This window comes from Myodes glareolus, chromosome 9 (genome assembly GCF_982192425.1).
Source record: "Myodes glareolus chromosome 9, mMyoGla1.1, whole genome shotgun sequence".
NCBI classification, from domain to species: Eukaryota; Metazoa; Chordata; class Mammalia; order Rodentia; family Cricetidae; genus Myodes; species Myodes glareolus.
Window position 1 is genome coordinate 26,937,467 of NC_142034.1, and position 19,864 is coordinate 26,957,330.

At 51.0% G+C, this 19,864-nt stretch overlaps 2 protein-coding genes and 1 long non-coding RNA gene across 13 annotated transcripts; 1 reads left to right on the forward strand and 2 right to left on the reverse strand.

Moving 5' to 3' along the window:
- Nucleotides 1-6,783: 6,783 nt before the first annotated feature.
- Nucleotides 6,784-10,344, reverse strand: Gngt2 (G protein subunit gamma transducin 2). 6 transcript variants are annotated; one of them, XM_048446997.3, is made up of 4 exons: nt 10,280-10,344; nt 8,654-8,735; nt 7,382-7,471; nt 6,784-7,020 (listed from the first exon to the last, which is right to left on the reverse strand). In XM_048446997.3, the coding sequence occupies exons 3-4, from the start codon at nt 7,463-7,465 to the stop codon at nt 6,895-6,897; spliced, it is 210 nt and encodes a 69-aa protein (XP_048302954.1). In that variant the 5' UTR covers nt 7,466-7,471; nt 8,654-8,735; nt 10,280-10,344; the 3' UTR covers nt 6,784-6,894. The 6 variants fall into 6 exon arrangements, with proteins under 6 accessions (XP_048302954.1, XP_048302949.1, XP_048302956.1 ...); XM_048446992.2 differs by lacking the exon at nt 10,280-10,344 and adding an exon at nt 10,133-10,267; XM_048446999.3 differs by lacking the exon at nt 10,280-10,344 and adding an exon at nt 9,766-9,910.
- A 56-nt stretch (nt 10,345-10,400) lies between these two features.
- Abi3 (ABI family member 3) lies at nt 10,401-19,807 on the forward strand. Of its 6 annotated transcripts, none has more exons than XM_048446985.3 (8): nt 10,401-10,535; nt 15,014-15,240; nt 16,353-16,529; nt 17,855-17,940; nt 18,140-18,235; nt 18,438-18,592; nt 18,897-19,022; nt 19,311-19,807. In XM_048446985.3, the coding sequence occupies exons 2-8, from the start codon at nt 15,106-15,108 to the stop codon at nt 19,472-19,474; spliced, it is 939 nt and encodes a 312-aa protein (XP_048302942.3). In that variant the 5' UTR covers nt 10,401-10,535; nt 15,014-15,105; the 3' UTR covers nt 19,475-19,807. The 6 variants fall into 6 exon arrangements, with proteins under 6 accessions (XP_048302942.3, XP_048302939.3, XP_085551812.2 ...); XM_048446982.3 differs by having other exon boundaries at nt 10,403-10,535; nt 15,073-15,240; XM_085695686.2 differs by having other exon boundaries at nt 10,403-10,535; nt 15,073-15,240; nt 19,368-19,807.
- LOC148120804 (uncharacterized) lies at nt 11,027-15,073 on the reverse strand. Its single transcript, XR_015738763.1, has 2 exons — nt 13,846-15,073; nt 11,027-13,475 (listed from the first exon to the last, which is right to left on the reverse strand). It is a non-coding gene; the product is annotated as an uncharacterized LOC148120804 (long non-coding RNA).
- Nucleotides 19,808-19,864: the final 57 nt, after the last annotated feature.

Genomic DNA, 19,864 nt, shown 5'->3' on the forward strand with positions numbered 1-19,864 from the left:
TTAGCAGCATTGTACTAATGCTTTCTTGGTTTTTAATTGTGTGTGTGTGTGTGTGCGTGCGTGTGTGCACTCATTTCAAGGCCTTTCTGTGGACGTCAGAGCAAAGCTCTGTGTTGACTCTTCCAGCTCGTGGGGATTCAACTGAGGTTGTTAAGCTTGCCAGCATTGAAGTCTTTTCTCAGCCTCCTACTGTTTGTTTGTTTGAGACAGTGTCTCACTGTGTAGCCCTGGCTTGCCTGAGACTCACTATGTAGAATGTGCTGGCCTGGAATTTGTTGGTAATTCTCCTGCCTCTTTCTCACGAATGCTGGGGTTACAGGCTTGTACCACCACACCCATTTTTTAATTTCTCCATTTTCATAAATGGCATGGTCATATAAGAGATTACTATTGGGAAACTTGGGTAAGGTCAGAGGGGAATTCTGTTTTCGCAATTCTGCCACTTTTATGAAAATCCAATGATATTTCAAAATAAAACCATCGAGGTGGGGTGGGAACTGAAAGGAGTAGGGGGAGGGGAAACTGTGGGAACATACGGGGGTGGTGGCACACACCCTCAATCCCAGCACTTGGGAAGCAGAGGCAGGTGAATTTCTGTGAGTTCAAGGCCAGCCTGGTCTACAGAGTGAGTTCCAGAACAGCCAGGGCTGTTTCGAAAATCAAAACCAAAGCAAACCTAACCTAGGTTCCATTGGGAAAACTGTCTGGTGCACTCTGAAGACCCAATGGTACCTCTCAGGGCTCTCATTTCAGGGGTCCAACCCTTGGAGATCTATGAGCTTGAGATGGGAAGGGTGGTGTGAATGTCATTAGAGACTCACTCACAAAATGGTCATGCTCAGCCAGGCAGTGGTGGCACCCGCCTTTAATCCCAGCACTCAGGAGGCAGAGACAGGTGGATCTCTGTGAGTTCGAGGCCAGCCTGGTCTACAAGAGCTAGTTCCAGGACAGACTCCAAAGCTACAGAGAAACCCTGTCTCGAAAATAAAAAAAAGATCATGCTCATTCTCTTTCTGTGTGTAAGCCAAATGCCTTTCATCTTTTTCTTTTCTTTTTTGAGACAGGGTCTCACACTGGTTTAGAATTCAGCAATCAGCAAGTCAGTACATTGCCCAGTGAGTCCTAAGTGTCCTCTTGTCTCTGCCTCCCCACCCCTCCTCCCTCTCTGAGACAGGGTCTCACTATCAAGTCCTGGCTGTCCTGGAATTCACTATGTGGGCCAGGCTGGCCTCCTGCCTCCTGGTTGCTGGAACTAAAGGCGTGGGCCACCATGCCACCTTATGCCTTGCTTTCTCCTGCCTGCCTTCTTAAAAACATGGCTTTGTACTTGCAGAGTGAGCACTTTACTATGAGCCATCTCCCCATCTCCCCCTTTTCTTGTTGTTTTGTTTTGTTTTGTTTCTTCAAGACAGGGTTTCTCTGTAGCTTTGGAGCCTGTCCTGGAACTAGCTCTGTAGATCAGGCTGGCCTCGAACTCACAGAGATCCGCCTGTCTCTGTCTCCCGAGTGCTGGGATCAAAGGTGTGCACCACCACCCCAAGCCTGTTCTTGTTCTCTGAACCTGCTCACGTGAGGCTTGGGCTCAAGAGGAAGGAGTGATGCTGCCAGGACCCAGCACCATACTTCCTTTGAGTGGAAGCTGTGTGTTGTGCTCAGACAGCTGATATTCATTCTGGTATTCTGGAAGCAGAAGTTGGCTATCGTGTGACACTTGTAATCAATCCCACATTCAAGAAGCTGGGGCAGGAGGATCTGGTGTTTAAGCATAACCTGAGCTACCTAGTGAGACTATCTTAGTAAAATAAAGCAAATAACCCAGGCCAGTGGTGGCGCACACCTTTAATCCCAGCGCTCAGGAGGCAGAGGCAGGCAGATCCAGTCTGGTCGACAGAGCTAGTTCCAGGACAACCAGGGCTACACAGAGAAACATTGTCTTGAAACAAACAAAAACCAAAACAAACGAAGAAGAAGAAGGAGGAGGAGGAGGAGGAGGAGGAGGAGGAGGAGGGAAGGAAGGAAGGGAGGAAGGAAAGAAAGAAAAGAGAAGAAAAGAAAAGAAAAGAAAAGAAAAGAAAAGAAAAGAAAAGAAAAGAAAAGAAAAAGCAAGCAGACAAACCCCAGATAGAAAAGTGTTGGGTCAAGGACAGAGTTTGGGATTCAGGGGATGCTGTAACTGTTAATGTACCTTGGAGTGGTTAGGTAAGTACAGCCTCCTGAGGGCATGTGGGGCATGACAGTCTGAACAAAGGCGAGCTAAAGAAATGATTCCTCCATCTGGGATCTCAGCCAAGAAGGCTTAGAGTTATTGCTGGGATCAAAATCCTAGCTACTGGGTTCAATTCCCACCACCCACTAGGTGGCTCACAACTGTCTAACTCCAGTTGCAGGGGATGCAACACTATCACACAGACAGACTTGCAGGCAAAACACCAATGTACACAAAATAAAGATAAATAAATCATTTAAAAACAAACAAACAAACAAAAACCCCTAGCCCAGTAATGTCAGGTCTCCTGGAATCTGAGTTAACAGGTAGTTGTGAGCCAGCATGTGGGTGCTGGAACTGCATGGGCTCTTTGCAAGAGCAGTAAGTGCTCTAAACCAGAAAGCCATCTATCCAGCCCTTCCTTAGTCTTTAAAATAAGAATCAGTCAGGCGTGGTGGCACACCTTTAATCCCAGCACTGAGGAGGCAGGGGTAGCTCTCTGAGTTCAAGGCCAGCTTGGTTTCCTTAGTGAGTTCTAGAGCAGCTAGAGCTTTATTAGTCTGGAGAGAGGAGAGAGATTGAGAATATCAGATCTCCTGGAGCTGGAGCTATAGGTGGTTATGAGCTAACTGCCTCATGTAGGTGCTGGGATTTGAACTTGGGTTCTCAGTAAGAGTAGTGGTATACAAGCTTGTTTTTGCTGTTTGTTTTGTTTTTTGAGACAGGATTTCTCTGTGTAATAATAGTCCTGGCTGTCCTGGAATGGTCCTGGATCCGTTTGCCACTGCCGCTGAGACCTTGAGTGGTGGGGTTAAAGGTTTGCGCCACCATTCTCAGCAGCACATGGTCTTAAAAATCACAGAACCCTCTGCCCAGTCCCTGATGTTTGGTTTTGCCTCTTAGCTTGGAGGGGTGTAGAATCTCCTTGGAGACATACCTTGAGGTGTTTCTGGCAGAGTGTTCAGTATTAACTGGGTGACTGATTTGCCTTCAGAGCAACTAACACCTTCTAAACGGTGACCCAAATATAAAGATGTCTAAGGAAAAAGTAGTGACGCCTGCCTCAGCTTCTTCCTTCTGAGGATTGTCTACCGCCACCCGCCACCCTCTGCTGATATTGAATGCCAGCTTCTTTCGCCTTCCAGCGTGGACTAAATGAATACTAGTGACTATCCAGACAACTTCCGGGTCTTCCAACAATGAGGCATCCAACTTTTGTGGACCAAGTCGCTACAAAGTTCTTAGCCTCTCTAACATAGAGATGGACACTGTTGGAATGCCCAGTCCCTTATCCTGTAAGCCAATCTAGCAAATCCCCTTATAATGTGTATCCATGGTCTATTGGTTCCAGTCCTTTAGCTCACCTGGACTAATGCAGCTGTCATTCACAAATACATGCTCTTCTTCCCACCAATCAGATGTCAAGATCTATAGATGTTATTTCCCAAAGAAACTCTCCAAGCCACCCCCCTTCTACTTAAGGTCACTGTTGTTTATTTCACCTCTCCCTTGAAGGAACAATCACCTCTCAGTTTCCTCTCCCACCTTCTCTTTCCACTTTCGATCTTATCAAGAACAAACTTCCACTAGGTGTGGTGGTTCTCCCCTGTCACCTGGGAGATGGAGGTAGACTTGCTGCTGTGAGTTCAAGGTCAGCCTGAGATACTATGCTAGATTCTGCCACCAGTAAGTAAACAAACAAGAAAAAAAAAAGTCAGTAAGTCACTTCTTGGCAGGTAAAGTCGTGTAGCCCAACAAATCAGACCCTCCTGACCATGCAATCCACCTCTAGTGGGGATCCTAAGAACCTGGAACTTCCTCTTGGATTCAGCTCACACCTAACTGCTGGTCTATTTAATATATAGTTCTTGGGTCTAAAGAGATGGTACAGCAGTTAAAGGCACTTGCTGCTCTTGCAGAGGACACATGCTGCTTCCCAGTACCAACATGGTGGCTCACAAGAGTCTATAACCCTGATACCAGGGAATCCTGATGCCCTCCTCTGACCTCTGCAGGCAATAGATATTTACATGGTACATACACATACATGCAAGCAAAATACTCATATCCATAAAACAAATACATCTAAACTTTAAAAATGCAGTTTCACCTGGGCATGAGGGTGCATGCCTTTAGTCCCAGCACTCAGGAAACAGAAGCAAACAAATTTCTGTGAGTTTGAGGCCAACTTGGTCAAAGCAGCAAGTTCCAGGCCAGCTAGAGCTACATAGTGAGATCCTGTCTCAAAATAAAGCAGACCATAACACCAAAAAAGCTTGAATGAGAATAGCCCATAGGCTCCTAAATTTGAATGCTCAGTCACCAGGGAGTGGAACTGTTTGAAAGGATTAGAAGGATTAAGAGGTGTGGCCTTGTTGGAATAAGTGTGTAGCCTTATTGAAGGAAGTGTGCCACTTGGGATAGGGTTTGAGGTTTCAAAAGTTCACACCAGGCCCAGTCTCTCTCTGCCTACTGCCCACGTATACAAAGTTCTTAGCTGTTGCTCCAGCACCATACATGCAGCTATGTTCCCCACCATGATAATAATGGACGAACCTCTGAAACTCTAAGCAAGCCCCCAATTAAAGGCTTACTTTTTCATAAGAGTTGCCTTGGTCATGGTGTCTCTTCACAGCAATAGATCAATGACTAAAACTACACACACACACACACACACACACACACACACACTTAGATGTCCCAAGCTGGCCTCAAACCAAGCTACATCAATCTTCCCAGTGCCACCATGCTAGGCACCAAACCGGGGTTCTTTTCTCTCTTCTTTCTGTGCCTCTGTTTCAATATCCTTTTTCCCGGGAGTGCCACCTTCATCTACTCATAGCATAAGCCTTCTGCGCTCAGTTCTCCTAGGAATTGGGGACCCTTCCCATCCTCTCCCCCAGAACTCAGTGTGCCCATTCAGCTGGATTAGGGAGCCCTTCTCGGGGTTCCTGTAGCATCCCATAAACCTCTCTTATATTTCAAGGAGTACTCTGTACCATGAATGCTGGTCTATGATTCTTTCAGACAAGAGCTCCTGGCTAACAAGGCCTCAGAGTTGTGCTGTGATTTTATTCTCAGGCCTGAGCAGGACCTGGCTGATCTTGTGTTAACTGAGCCAGTCCCTTGGATGCTTAAATACCTTCCTCAGCTTCTGTTTACCCCTAAGGGAAAGAAGAAAATTCCTTTCTTCTTAGACAGGGTTTCCCTGAATAGCTCAGGCTAGCCTGGAGTGTACTATTTAGCCCATGCTGGACTTGAATTTGTGATCTTCTTCCCTCTGCTTCCCTGTTCTTGAGACTATAGGCATGTGCCACTATGCCTAAATCACGGAAGCAATTTTTCTAAACTTTTTCTTTATATTTTGCTTACTATCTATTTTTAATTGTGTATATGTGTTATTTTTAATATTGTGTGTGTGTGTGTGTGTGTGTGTGTGCGTGTACATGCTCATCCCTGGAGGCCAGAAGCAACAGTCCTCTTCAAGAACAGCACTCACTCTTAACCAGAGTTCTCTCTCTCTCTCTCTCTCTCTCTCTCTTTCTCTTTCTCTCTCTCTCTCTCTCTCTCTCTCTCACACACACACACACACACACACACACACACAGAGAGAGAGAGAGAGAGAGAGAGAGAGAGACCTTTCAAGTCGTTATCACGATCTCTCTTTGCTTCACCCCCTTTATGCTGTGTCCTTTTGTTGGTGGTCACCTTGACCTTCTTCACTGCCCTGAACCTGCGTCTGCTGTGTGTTTCTGCATGGCCCTTGTCTCTGCAAGCTCTTCAGGTTTTCTCTGCCAAATTCCATGAAAATAAGGACCAACTAGTCTTGCTCATGCTTCTGGCTGTACTACCTAACACACTAACACACAACAAACACTCAGTACGTTAAATAAACCATGTAATCAAGACCCTCCAAAACCTTTCTCTGTCTTCAGGCCACCCCAGCTAATGTAGTTTTTTTTTGTTTGTTTGTTTGTTTTGCTTCTTATTTTGTTTCTTTTTTTGAGGCAGGGTCCTATCTAGCCTAGAATGGCTTCAAACTTCCGATGTAGTAAGTATGACCTTGAATTTCTGACCTTTCTGCCTCTAACTAACTCCCTAGTGCTGACACCAGACAAGGCGCCAGGCCTGGTTTATGTGGTGCTGGGATAGAACCCTGGGTCTCCTGCATGTCAGGCAAGCACTCTGCCATCTGAGCTTCCTCCCCATGCTGTGCTTTAAATAACCAGGAAGAGGATATCGGGATAGGGCATGGGGCAGGGGAGCCCTCATCCCAATCTTTAGCCCAAACTACTTGGAGGAGGAGAAGAAGAAAGGTCAGGGGTGGGGCCCTTCTAGGAGGAGTGAATGCCCTCTGGGGTCTCAGGGCATTGCGGGCCACCTGCTCAGCTGTAAAACGTTCTCCAAGTGGTGTCATCCTCTGTACCTCCAACTCTACATTCTTCCTGGCCACATCGCCCAGTGGCGGCCCCTCCCTCTGTCCCTCTACCCCTTGCCCTACCATAAGCAAAGGCAGGAAGGTGGAGAAGGCAGTTGGAGGACAGGGTGGGAAGCAGATTGAGAATTGACTCGGTGTGTATTTTTTCTTCAGCATCTTTACTCATTTTAAGTCTAAGAGGAGGTAAACATTGGTGGCTGGGTTGGGCCTGGCTGAGGAGGGACAGGAAGGGGGGGGGTGTTCTGGGCCATCAGCTTATCACACAAGTGCCTCTCTCCTTGAAGGGATTCTTGTCTTCTGGGATGCCTTGGAGCAGAGGGTCAGCCCCTGCTTGGGCCTGAACATAGTTCTTGATTTCCTTTCCTGTCTTGGAAATCTGTAAGATGACAAAACATGGTCACAGCTTTCGTTTGTGTCTTGTAATCTACGACTTGGCAATCTCAGAAAAATGGTAGGGTAGGGCTGAGGTCAAAGAGGAAGAAGGTGGCAGAGAGAGGCGGGCAGGAGGGTGAGTCCCTTGACGGGATGCATGGCCAGCACAGCCTGGAGACAGGGCTGGACACACTGGGCTCCCCAGAGCCCTTAGCCTCTCCTCTGTGCCCAGGAATGTGAGGGGGACCCCAGCTGTCTTCTGGATCCCACCCAAGTCCAGAGATAAGTCCTGGGCCTAGTGTCTCCTCTGAATTCCCAAAAGAAAGAGAAAAAGAAGCGGAGAGGAGGCGTGACTGGCGGCTCACCGGATCGCGAGGGTTCTTCACTTCCTTCTTCAGCTGCTCCACCTCCATCCTCAGCAGCTCTTTCTCACTGAGATCCTGAGCCATCCTGCCCTAGAGGGAGAGCTGTGTCCTGACAGGATCCGGCAGTCATCAGCACTTCCCCTCCAGGCTTCCAGTTCCACACTCTTCCTGACCACACCCCCCAGTCAAGGTCCCTCATTGGCTAACATTTCCCTCCACCCTTTGTTCTGTCTAAACAAAGGCTTAGGAGAAGTGATCAGTCAGATTGGGATAGCTCAGTCTTTGCCCTTGGGAAAAGAACCTTTCTAAGGGGGAAACAGAAAAGGAAGGGGAAAATGGAGTTTAAGTGGGGAAATTTGGGACAAAGAGTGAATGGGAGATGCTTTGTCTCCTGAGGAGGGACAATCAGTATGCCTGGCAAGGGACAATATGCCTGGTAGTAAGGTCAGCCAGAGGCCAGCTGTGACCCCAGCTCTGCTGCTCCCTCCTTGTATGACCTAAGACAAGTCCCTTGGCTTTTCTGAATCTTAGTTTCTCCATCAGCAAATGAGGATACTAATAGTAATATTGATTTTATTTATTTATTTATTTATTTATTTATTTATTTATTTATTTGAGACAGCGTCTCATGTAGCCCAGGCTGGCCTCAAACTCTCTTTGTAGCTGAGGATGACTTTGAATTCCTGATCCTTCTCTTCTGCCTCTACCTCCTGAGTTCTGGGATTAGAGGCAAGCACCTCAGCACCTGGAGGGTGTGCTGCTGAGAATGGAACCTGGCTTCGAGCACGCTAGGCAAGAATCCTATCAACTGATCTACATCCCTAACCCCACTATTAATTACTGTGAGAACTAAGAAAACAATGCATGGCAGTTGCTGGAGAGACGGCTCGGCATCTTAGAGCACTTCTTGCTGTCGCAGAGGACAAGGATTCAATTCCCAGCACCCACCTGGTGGCTCACAACCATCCATAACCCTAGTTCCAGGGGGATCCAATGCCCGCTTCTGACCTCTGGAAGAACCAGGCATGCATGTGACGCACATATAGACATGCAGGCAAAACACTCATGCACATGCAATAAATGAGAAAATAGTGCATGGGAAACATTGTCAGACTGTCTGGCACAAAACAGCCAGGGCACATTTCCTATTTCTATTTCTGACAATGGTATCATTACCATCATCACGTCATGGTAACCAGGAGAACCAGCCTGGTGCTTAACCTTAGCTAACTAAGACTAGATCCCAGACCGGTGCCCCCAAAGCCTCCTTACCTGCTAGCACTCTCTCCAGATCAGCAGTCCAGGACCAGACACGAAGGTGTTTGAACCTCCTGGGGCCTCATCAGCTGGAAATCTTCAGATAAAGCAGATGGTCAGCCAAGCCTAATCGCTAATGCCTAAGCTGATCATGGGCTCAGGGGGGTGAGTCCTGGTCCGCCCAGTTCTTCACTCTGCCGCCGCAGACACTGGCATTCCACCCACAAAGGGAAAAACAGGCCACTCCATTGTAGGCCCCTGGACTGCATCAGCGGCTCTCCTTTGGTGACTCCCACCACGCCATGCCCGTGTGAGGGTCCCGCCACGCCATGCCCGCCTCACAGCCTCCCTCAGCCCACATGTTCCCCTTGCCTGTCTTTCTCCATCACAGAGCCTGCTCTAAGCCTGTTTCTCCCCAAACGGATCCAGAAGCTCTGTGTCTTCCATTAGGGGGCTCCATAATTTCACCTTACAAGGGTCTCTGGGCTCAGTCTTCATTTGCTCCATAAAAACATACCCTCACCTCCAAGGCTCACTGTTTGACTCCAGGGCCTGTATCACCCTGATGCCATGTCCTGTCTTCTTGGCCTCAAGCCCTCCCTGGCGTGTGGGACTCCCTTGTCTTCAGCTCCCAACACTCACCTACAACCTGCTCTTTCCCCTGCCTCTCCCAGGGCTACCTGACGACTGTGACATGTCTCAGAGCCGAGCTCCTGCTCTGGCTGACATTTGTCCAATGGCAAGTGATCTCTTGAGGGAATGTTAAGGAACCAATGCGGTCAGTGTGAGGGTTCCTCTTCTGCCGGGAGGATGACAAACTGGGAGGGGGAGGGGCTGTAGGAGGCCATCTTTGCCCCAGGATCAAGTCCCACTCACAGCTGGGTGCCCCAAGAATTCAAGTTTAGGACAGAACATCAACCCATCTAAAGGCCTCGTTAATACAACGAGCCCCACTCAGCACTCTGTCCACCAATGATGCCTCAAATCCCACACATCCATCTAGATGGTGTTATCCCACAACCAGGGCCTCCCTGTTGCTCATCTGAGTTCCTCATACTTCTCATTGGGTCCACTTCATCTTCTCCTACCCACAGCAGGCACAAAACATGGGTCACGGGACTTCCTACCTGACCCTTCACAGGCTTGCCCACAGTTCTCCAGGAACTCTAGACATGTCTTCCTGGTGTCTAACCCTGATACTTCTTGCTGCTGCATGGGCTGTTTTCCATTGTTGCTGCACTGCCAGCCCCGCCGCCACCCGCCCTGTGTGACTTATCTCCATATCCCATCCACCCTCCACTCCCCCATCCCTTGGTGACTCATCCCCAAGCTTCCCAAGGAAGCCCCCACCCTCTGCCCTTTCCTCCCCTCTCCCATGAGTGGAAAATCCAACCCCCCATCGCAGGCCAGCCCCTTCCTCCTGTCTCTGTTACCCCATCCCCCCATCGGCTAGCTTCCTCTTCAGGACCAGGGAGCAATCACAGATGCCCTGACCTTGGCTTCCTTTGCCTGGTGAGATTGGGAGGCTGAGCCCCCAAAACAGACCCCTGGCTTCCCCCTTCTCCTGAGCAGGGGGACAGAGAGGCCCAGGCCCGGGACCCAGGGTCTGACTTCCTCTAGTCCCGGAATGAGCATGCCTACCCTTTGCAGGCAGGTTTGGGTCTCTCACGCAGAGGAAACCAAAAGCAGTGAGAGGGAGGGAAGGCAGAGCGGCCAATCAGGGGCAGGGTGAGGCTCAAAACCAGCAGGCTCCCCAGGGAACCCCACCGAGGCCCGAGCCATGGCGGAGCTGCAGCAGCTGCAGGAGTTTGACATCCCCACGGGCCGGGAGGCTCTTCGGGGCAACCACAGCGCCCTGCTGCGGGTGGCCAACTACTGTGAGGACAACTACGAGCAGGTAAGTGGAGGGAGCGCACACTAATGCACCCCTGGAAGGGACTTGCAGCCCAGTCCCGCTGTCAGGGTCATCTGACAGGTGTCTGCCCTTGCCTTGGCTGAGCCGTCTTCAGGCGGCAGCATCATCTCCGTTTCCCAAGTGCCACCACCGCCCTTGGTCTCTCTGACATAACCTCGGGGTAGAAGATGTCTACACATCAGGGTCCATACACTCTGCTCTCCCACCTTGCTCCAGCTCGACTCTTACAAAGACCTACAAGACCCTCTCCTCTCACAGGTGCTGGTACCATCTGCAGGCTGGCTTTAGTGGGGTCGTCAGGAAACCACACACACAAACACACACACACACACACACACACACACACACACACACAGTTTGTTCCTTGATGTTTGAGGGGGAACAGGAGAGTCAGAGCAGATCAGGATGAGAGAAGAGATCTGGGACTTACAGTCGGGCTGCTGAGAAGTGAGGAGGGAAGGAGGCACTACAGAGTAGTCTAAAATTTTTATTTAGCTGGGGTTTTTGAGACAGGGTTTCACTGTATGGCCCAGGCTGTTCTTCAGTTCTCTGTAGCTCAGGCAAGCCCTCCTGTCTCAGGCGTCCCTCAGCGCTGGGTTTACAAGGCTCCCACCACCTCACCTGGCTGTTGTTTGTGTCTTGTCATTTTGTTCCAGTTGCATTGCGAAGGGCGCCCAGGACTGGCTGGGAAGTGCTTTTCTGCTGAGCTAAGCCCCAGTCTACCCTGGAGTAGCCTTGCTGATCTCCTGCTGGTTCCATTGCATTGGTTCCAGGGGAAGGAAGTGGGGCAGGGGTCCGAGTGACTGCCCACCTGGTCTTTTGTCTGTCCTCAGAGTCACCTTGTGAGACAACAACGGCTAGAATTCTGGGTTTAGAAATGTGCAAGGAGCCATTGGGGTGGGAAGTGACTTGTCTAGGGTCACCCGGCTCGAGACTAGCAGAGCGAGTGTGGGCTCTCTGCCTGCTCACCTGAACTCCTTTCTCTCCATCCTTCTGCCTGTCTGATACAGTGTATGACTTGGGACAGTTTATCTGCACTGTCCTCGGTTTCCTCTGCTCTAGTAAGAGTGACAGACTAAGTCTGTGACCTCTCACCCCTGGCCAAACTGTGACACAACAGGAGGGGCCTCATCCTATAGTAAGGGGGCTGGAAAGGAAAAGGGAGCAAACACTTGTGGGAAATGGCAGACCTAGAAGAGGCAATGGTAACTAAGTTTTCTCCGTACCTCCCACAGCCTCCTTCTGCCCCTACCCCAGTCCTGTGGGGTGAGTACCAGTCCTGCTTCACAAAGAGGAAGCTGAGGTTTGGAAAGGGTTAAATTGTATTTCCAAAAGCCTCCAAGATAGTCAATGGGGCAGGATTCAAACTCAGAATTGTAGTTGGCTGTGGTGCCCTTACCTGTGATCTCAGCACTTGGGTGACTACAGCAGGGGGATCTCCAAAGCGTAAGACCTGCCTTATAGTCTCTACATAAGTGAGCCCAAGTCAATCAGGATGACAGAGCAAGACACTACCTCAAGGAGATCAAATCAACAAACCAGAACCCCAAACAAAAAAGCAGCCAGAATTCTAACTCAGAGTCCAGTTGCTAACCCCTGTAGACCACAGTGCTTCTGTGTCATTTTGGTGTGTGTGTGATGCTGAGTGACCCGCCCGTAGATGAGGTGGCATGTGGTTTCTAAACCAGCTCTGCACCCCCTCTAGCACTTAGGCACGCTCCCTTGGCAGGGACAATGCTTCTGGTGGGCCCAGTCCCAGCTGTACAATTGGTGTGTATGTAGGATCTGAAGCCACAAGGCTGAGTCCTTGGTCTTCCACCTATTGACTTAGGAATCTATGGTAAGTTTCCCATTGATCTTTCTCTCTTTGTTTCCCTCTCTCTCTCTCTCTCTCTCTCTCTCTCTCTCTCTCTCTTCCTTCCTTCCTGTCCCGCTGTTCTCACGCTATAGCTCAGGCTGGCCTTGAATTCATGACTTGTCTGCTGCAGCCCCAGAAGACTGGAATTACAGGCCTGTGCTACTATTTGGGGGTGGGTGGAGTTGCTTCTCTGGCGTGGATTAGAAGTATCACGTGGAACAAGGTGCCGAAGCATTTGCCGAGGGCCCATCACCCGCTGCTGTTACCGTTCCAGTAGTGATGGAACCCACTCTTTGGAGATGACAGCCTTGGCAAACACTCTCAGCGTATCAGAAGCCCTGACCCGGGCTGGAATCCCCGGATTCCTTTGTGCAGAGCTCTGACTCCCAGACCACACAATCAATGACTATCCCTGCCTGTCTACAGAAGAAAGCTTTGGGTGGTATCTTTAATAAGATCTCCATCCCATCCTTCCCCCACTAACCAGATGTCAGAAGCCCGTGGGGAATAGCAGCAAGCAGAGAGTGTAGGGTTCTCAGTCAGGGTTGACTGAGGGTATAACAGGGTCATTTGCATGACAAATGCTCAACTTAGATGAAGGGTCCCAGATCCTTGCTCCTCCAGACCTAACTGTGGGCCAAGATCAAAGCTAGAGAGGTTAGAAACATCTGGGCTGGAGGTACCCAGAGCTGGACCCAGACAGACACTTCTTGTTTGGGTCGTTAAGTCCATGTGCCCTGCTGGGGAGGGAACTTTCCAGGAGCAGAGGAGCCCTTTCTTCTCACCCTTTAAACAAAGATCTAGAACAAGGCCTATAATCCTTTCTAGCTTCTCTGCCTGTTCAAGGCTTTGGGTGACATATGTTGATGAAATGTAAATGTTATTGCATATGCAGATGACATGCAAATAGGCGCACAAATGAACATCGGTTTCCTGCTGTCAGAATAGAAAAGTGGGGAGGGGAGGACCATGGCATGGATTTTCCAGAAGGTTCCAGTTCAGGCTACAGGAGAAGACTCTGGAGCTCAGTGAGGACACAGCTCTGGTAGTTCCGGTGACAGGGCCTGTGGCATACACAAAATTTCAAGCCAGGAGGCCATAGGGTATACCTCCTTGCCTGTCAGTACACTGCCTCTTCTAATTTACCTCATCTCTGCCCGCCCCCCACCCCTGAGAGGGACCAGCTGCAGCCAGCTCATGATCAATGGGGAAGGAGGAAGCTGTTTGGGGAACCAAGAGACCCAAGAAGGTTTACCCAGCCCACCCAAGTCTGGTCTGGAACCAAAAAAAGGTCTTTTAAGCCACTCTCTGGCCACCTCTTTCCCACCGGCTGGCAGTGTGACACCGGCCAGTGTCTGGCGTAGAATAAGAAACCGCTCAGCTAGCCTTGGCTTCCCCTTCCACCTGCCAGTCAACAAACACGTATTTATTTACTCTCTCCTGTATGTTGGGGACTGTGTCAGCAGAGACCCCAGGATGTAATGAGCCAGCTCTCTGTTTTCACGGTGCTATCTGCCTGGGGGGTGTGGTGAAGGGAGAAAAAAGAAGACCGGGGTAAGTATGATAAGAAAGGTGAGCAGGGTACAAGTTTAGGGTGGCGAGAAGAGTGGAGAAGCTGGAATCATCCATCTAGTGAAAAGAACACTAAGAAGCACAAACACCGCTGGGTGCTGGTGGCGCAAGCCTTTAATCCCAGCACTGGGGAGGCAGAGGCAGGTGGATCTCTGTGAGTTCGAGGCCAGCCTGGTCTACAAGAGCTAGTTCCAGGACAGGCTCCAAAGCTACAGAGAAACCCTGTCTCAAAAAACAAGAAAGAAAGGAAAAAAGAAAGAAAGAAAGAAAGAAAGAAAGAAAGAAAGAAAGAAAGAAAGAAAGAAAGGACAAAACAAGCAAATAAACAAACAAAGGCCCCCAAGTAGGAACAATAATTCTAACATTTCGGAGACAGAGACAGGAGAATCAGGAGTTTGAGGCCAATCTTGGTTGCACAGAGAGTTTGAGGCCTATACTAACTACATGAAACCCTGTCAAAAAAAAAAAAAAAAAGAAAGAAAGAAAGAAAAAAAGCATATTAGAAAGCTGTCAGAGGGAAGGAGAGAATGCAGTCATTTGATTCTGGAGTCCTTGACTAAGTTCCCACACATCTGCCTGCGGATTGGGACTAAAAGTTCAGGGATTGGGACTGAAAAGTTCAGGGTCAGCTAGGGACTCTAGACAGACTCCCAGCCTCACTCCAAGGAGATTGGTTTTCAGGTTTAGGGTAAGGGTGTGATGTTGGTTGGTAGCTTTTTAAATTTAGTTATGACTCCTCAGGCCAGCATCACCTCCCCCTTTCCTCTCTGCTCCTCACCATCCAGCCTGCAAAGAGGCACTTGCTGAGGTAGGCAGTAGGGTCCCAGCCTCTCAACTCAGGCCTCACCTTAACTCTTGGAGGAGAGGACTCCTCCCCCATCCCTACAGCCAATGCTCTCAGGCTCCAGACTCATTTTCCTGATGTCCCTTACTGCAACATCATCCTTCCGGAAGCTACCTCAAGCATCTGAGAACTGCAGCAATTCTCCAAGCTGAGCTCTCACCTTAGACTCTCTTCTGGTCCCACCAGACCTTGCCTCGGAAGCAGTGGAATGTGCTGGTCTCAGGCCAAGGCTGTGTGTATTTCAGGCCACAGACAAGCGGAAGGCATTAGAAGAGACCATGGCTTTCACCACCCAGGCCCTGGCCAGTGTGGCCTACCAAGTGGGTAACCTGGCTGGGAACACTCTGCGAATGCTGGACCTTCAGGTTGCTTCCCTGCGGCAGGTAGAGGCCAAGATGAGCACACTGAGCCAGGTAAGGGTCTGGGAAGGGACCCCCCTTCAGCCCCAGCTCTTCAGTCCCACTAAAATGTTCTCTACAACAAAAGTCTCTTGCTTTTCTCCTTAGCCAAATACCGCCAACTTGACTATAGAATGTTGGCAGTGTCTGAACTCTGGAGACCTCCGTCATGACTGTGTCTTTGTGGGGTCCTTGCTACCTCATTAGGTGCAAAGTTCTCTGAAAGCGGTCTCTCTCTCTCTCTCTCTCTCTCTCTCTCTCTCTCTCTCTCTCTCTGTATTGCCCTTGATATCTAAAAGCCTTATCTGCAGCTCACAGAACCTGCAGAGAGCAGGAGAGACTAAAGGCCATCATCCTGTTTTCATCGAATGATTATTAAGTGTCCCGCACGCAGGCTAGGCAAGCCCATCTTCAGTCCCAGGGAGTCCCTGCCCTTGGCTCATAAATACTCTCAGCCTTCCTTCCTGGATTCTTGACCCCACAAGGCACATGCATTAGCCAAGTTATGCTTTGGGTCTAACCACACTTCCCCAAGGGGCAAGTGTATGGGGTGTGTCTTCCTCTTCCTCCTGAAGACCCAAGATCCCATCCCTCAAGGCCTGAGGGAACATTCCAAGAGGAAGTTAATTCACATATTTGTCCCCTAAAGGGGGGGGGGATGATTTAGTTGCAGGTCTCTGCCACCTCACGCTATGCCCTCCTGCTCCAAAGGCTGCCCTGTCCTTCAATCCCTTCCCAGCACCCCCAGGGATGTTTTTCTCTTTTCTTCTGTTTCCCGCACAGCTAATAATAACCCTCATTCTCTTCTACCAGGAAGTTGCTCCAAAGTGGCTCCATCCTCTGCTACTCTTTGCCCAGTTGCTGTATGGCCACAGGGACAAAACTGGCTTTCTCTAGATTTCCCTACTTCCCCGGGTCCCCATTCTTTCCTCCTCCTTTCTTTATCTTGAGACAGGGTCTCACTATGCAGTCTTGGCTGGCCTAGAACTCATCATATAGATCAAGCTGATCTTGAACTCACAGAGCTCTGTCTGCCTCTGCCTCCTGACTGCAAGGTGTCTCCCTCTCTTAGAGGGAATGGTGCTGGAGGCTGCCCCTCACCATCACCTCCCAACTCTGTCATGCAGATGGTGAACATGCATATGGAAAAGGTGGCCAGAAGGGAGATTGGCACCCTAGCTACTGTCCTGCGGCTGCCTCCTAGCCAGAAGGTCATCCCTCCTGAGAGCCTACCGTCCCTCACCCCCTACTATAGAAAACCCCTCAACTTCAGCTGCTTGGATGACATTGGCCATGGCGTCAAGGTAAGGGGAACTTTGCTCTTCCCCACTGCCCACCCTCTCCTGCCATGCGGCTCCCTCCTGGCTTCTTTCTGAGTTCTTGCATTATCTCACAACCCCTTCCTTTCTCCAGCTTCCATTTGGCCAGGAGTCACGGCCTAAGCGCCTCACCCTCCAAAGGTCCCTAGCTGCCCTCCGCCCTGTACTCACTCAGCTTGCAAAGGTCACGAGCTGTCCCTGCCCCCCACCCAAGGGTACTGGGTGTGTGTGTGTGTGAAGGGGAAGAGGGGGAAGGGAGGGTGTCAGGACATGCATGAGAACCACTTCTCAGCCACATGAGAACAGCAACTTCCTCTGTCTGGGGGTTTGAGGTCACGACTCTAAGAAGTCACCCCAGAATGCTGGTGGTAGGGACAGGAGGCAGCAACAGAAAGCTGGCTTGGTGGAGGGGACATAGCTCATTGTCACCACTGCTACCTATCAGATTAGATTAGAAACTTTCCTGGGTCTTAACCGCTTGATATGATGGCAGCCCCCAGGGGGGAGAATGAAGAACAAGTTCCTTCAGTTCCCAGGTCCCGTGAATTCTTTCTGTTGTCCAACATCCTTTTTTTCCTTTTTCCTTTCGATGGTGCTGTGGATGGAACCCAGGTCTGCTATAAACCCAGCATAAGCTCCACCCCTGAACTGTATGCCCAGCCTCCACCCTATCCTTTATGCCTCAAGTTCCCTTTGTCTTGTCTCTAGTGGGGGGCTGGGTGAGAGAACATGGGCCCCAGATGCTCATCCTGGGGGGAGTCCCGAAGTTTCTCTTGCGTTGGGAGTTGCCCCTCTATTGTCGACTCTCCTAAGTGTCTTGGGTTCTGCCCTCCCTCTGCCTTGAATTTGGGAGGGTCAGTTCTTTATGTTTATGGAAGCGTTGAGTGGGACAGTTCTGTGAGATGTGTCTCCCCGCTCCAGGCGTCTCCTCTGCTTTTGCTGGAGCAGACGTCCTATTGGTTAAGGACCACCAAGCGACACAGATCCTTGCGGATCTGAGACAGTGTGGGGGTGCAAAGGTCCATTCAGTAACTGTGGCTACGCAGAGGAAGTGGCCCTCTGACGAGAGTCTGTGCTGCGGGTTTCTTTCTGTGGGGCGGCTTTGTGGAACCTGCTGCAGACTTAAAGGTCCTGTGGCTCAGGCAATGGCACCCGTGTCTGGGGTGGGGGGTTGGGCGGGAGGAGTGCTGGGAAGTGGAAGTAGGAACTGAGTCTGGCTAGCCCTCCCAGTTTGCCCTCCCCCAATTCTTCTTAGGGTTGAGGGTGAGGATTGTTCCCCTTGCCTCAGATGTCAACCCTACCCCCTCTAGGACTTGAGCACGCAGCTGTCTCGGACCGGGACCCTGTCTCGCAAGAGCATCAAGGCGCCCGCTACACCTGCCTCCGCCACTCTGGGGTGAGACCTCAAAGCCACTCCTACCAGGCCTGCTCGGCCCCTTGCGGTTCTTAACTGCTCCCCTACCCCTTGCCCGCAGCGCCTGGCGCCTTGGTGCTCCTGAGCCTGGCGCCCAGCTTCCCCTTCCACGACCCTTTCTTAACCCCACTTCTGCTCAACAGACTTCCCTCCCTCCTCATGCCACCCTACTTCTCCCCAGGAGACCACCCCGGATCCCCGAGCCCGTGCAGCTCCCAGTCGTGCCCGACGGCAAGCTCTCGGCTGCCTCCTCTGTCTCTTCCTTGACCTCGGCGGGGTAAGCCCTTGCTTGAGTCTAATGGGTGGGTAGACGGAAGGTGGATTTTTAGAAGGGGCCTCCTGCCAGACCTCTGGGGTTGAGAAAACTAAGGACCACCGGATAAGGAAAATAATTTGAGGCCAGATTTTGGGCTGAAGGGGTCCCTTAGGGACGCTGAGTCAAAAGGCTTCCGTCATCTGCGCCATGCTCTGGTCTTTAGCAGCGCCGAAGGTGCCAGTGGGATCCCCCTGTCCAAGGGGCAGGCAGCATCTGCAACCCCGCCTCCACCTCCAGCACCTGCAACCCCGCCTCCCCCAGTCTCTGCTGAGGTCTTCTTGCCACCTCCCCCGCTGGAGGTGTCCCAGGCCCCTGCAGGTGAGAAATGCCCACTTCTTCCACCCCCACCTTGAGATCCTTTTGAACGCCAGCCCTGTGCTCCTCAGGAACCTCAGAGGAATCAGTGCCCTGTGATTTGAAGCGTCTCATTCAAAGTTAACTTTGCAAGGATCTTTACCGGCTTAACCAATCTGCCTAAGGGTTGCCCAGCAGGGTCTGCCTACCCTGTGCTGAGTACTTCCAAGCCTCACCAATGGGCTGGAGGCATTGTTGGTGTGATGACACTCAGATCCTAAGGATCCACCTGTGTTCCTCCCCCCCCCCCATCTTTTCTTCTTCCCAGCTGCAGAGTTACCCCTGCCCCCACCTCCAGCTCTAGAAGGGGATGACCTGGGACTACTGCCTCCTCCGCCACCGGGTTTTGGACCAGAAGAACCCAGCTGGGTCCCTGCAGCCTACTTGGAGAAAGGTACTGTACTCTGGGGACTGAGAGGCACCAGAATCTATTGCCACGTTTCTGGCCTCTGTGGCTCTGACCTCCACTCTTCATCCCAGAGGCATTGGCTCTCCCTGCCAAGAGGTGACCCTATTTTTGTCTCTTATCCCCTTCATTTCCGATGAACCGGGGTCTGAAGCCGGCTAGGAAAAGAGCAGCTGGCCTGAGCTGGGGGAGGGGGGGCTGTGAAGGTTCAGGAGCTCCCCGTGATGGGGGGAGCAGAGGGCACACCTCACAAGATCTCCTTTCCTGCCCCTGCAGTGGTATCACTATACCCATACACCCGTCAGAAGGACAATGAGCTCTCCTTCTCTGAAGGCACCGTCATCTGTGTCACGCGCCGCTACTCGGATGGCTGGTGTGAAGGGGTCAGCTCAGAGGGCACTGGATTCTTCCCTGGGAACTATGTGGAGCCCAGCTCCTGACAGCCAGATCTGTCCCTGCACCAACCCAGCACTGCCTCAGTGGGCCTCCTGAGTCCCAAGAAGCCAGCGCCACAGTCAAGGCTGGACTAAGGACCTGTCTACCTCTTGGACTGTGAACTGAGTTCAGTCCCTGCTCCACACAGCAGTGTGTGTGTGTGTGTGTGGGGTGGGCTAGAGAGAGGTGGTACCCAGGAGATTGCAGCAGATGGGGGGGGGAACCCACAAAAAAAAACCAAGAAACTAAAAGCCACGGATTTCAGGCATCTTGCCCAGAGGACCCCTAGCTCATGAAGAGCAAATTGCCAGCTCTGAATAAAACTGCTGACCTCCTGATACTTGCCCCGCGGGGCTAGAGGGCCAGGGGGCTGTGAAGGAAAGGGAGTAAGCTCT

What these genes read in the sequence shown, in the direction of transcription:
- Gngt2 (XM_048446997.3), bottom strand. Translation starts at nt 7,465, where the DNA reads ATGGCTCAGGATCTCAGTGAGAAAGAGCTGCTGAGGATGGAGGTGGAG. An exon ending in TGAAGAACCCTCGCGATCCG is followed by an intron (nt 7,021 to 7,381) that starts GTGAGCCGCCAG and finishes GTCATCTTACAG; the next exon opens with ATTTCCAAGACAGGAAAGGA.
- Abi3 (XM_048446982.3), top strand. Translation starts at nt 10,419, where the DNA reads ATGGCGGAGCTGCAGCAGCTGCAGGAGTTTGACATCCCCACGGGCCGG. An exon ending in CCTGCCTCCGCCACTCTGGG is followed by an intron (nt 17,941 to 18,139) that starts GTGAGACCTCAA and finishes ACTTCTCCCCAG; the next exon opens with GAGACCACCCCGGATCCCCG. An exon ending in TGCAGCCTACTTGGAGAAAG is followed by an intron (nt 19,023 to 19,310) that starts GTACTGTACTCT and finishes CTGCCCCTGCAG; the next exon opens with TGGTATCACTATACCCATAC.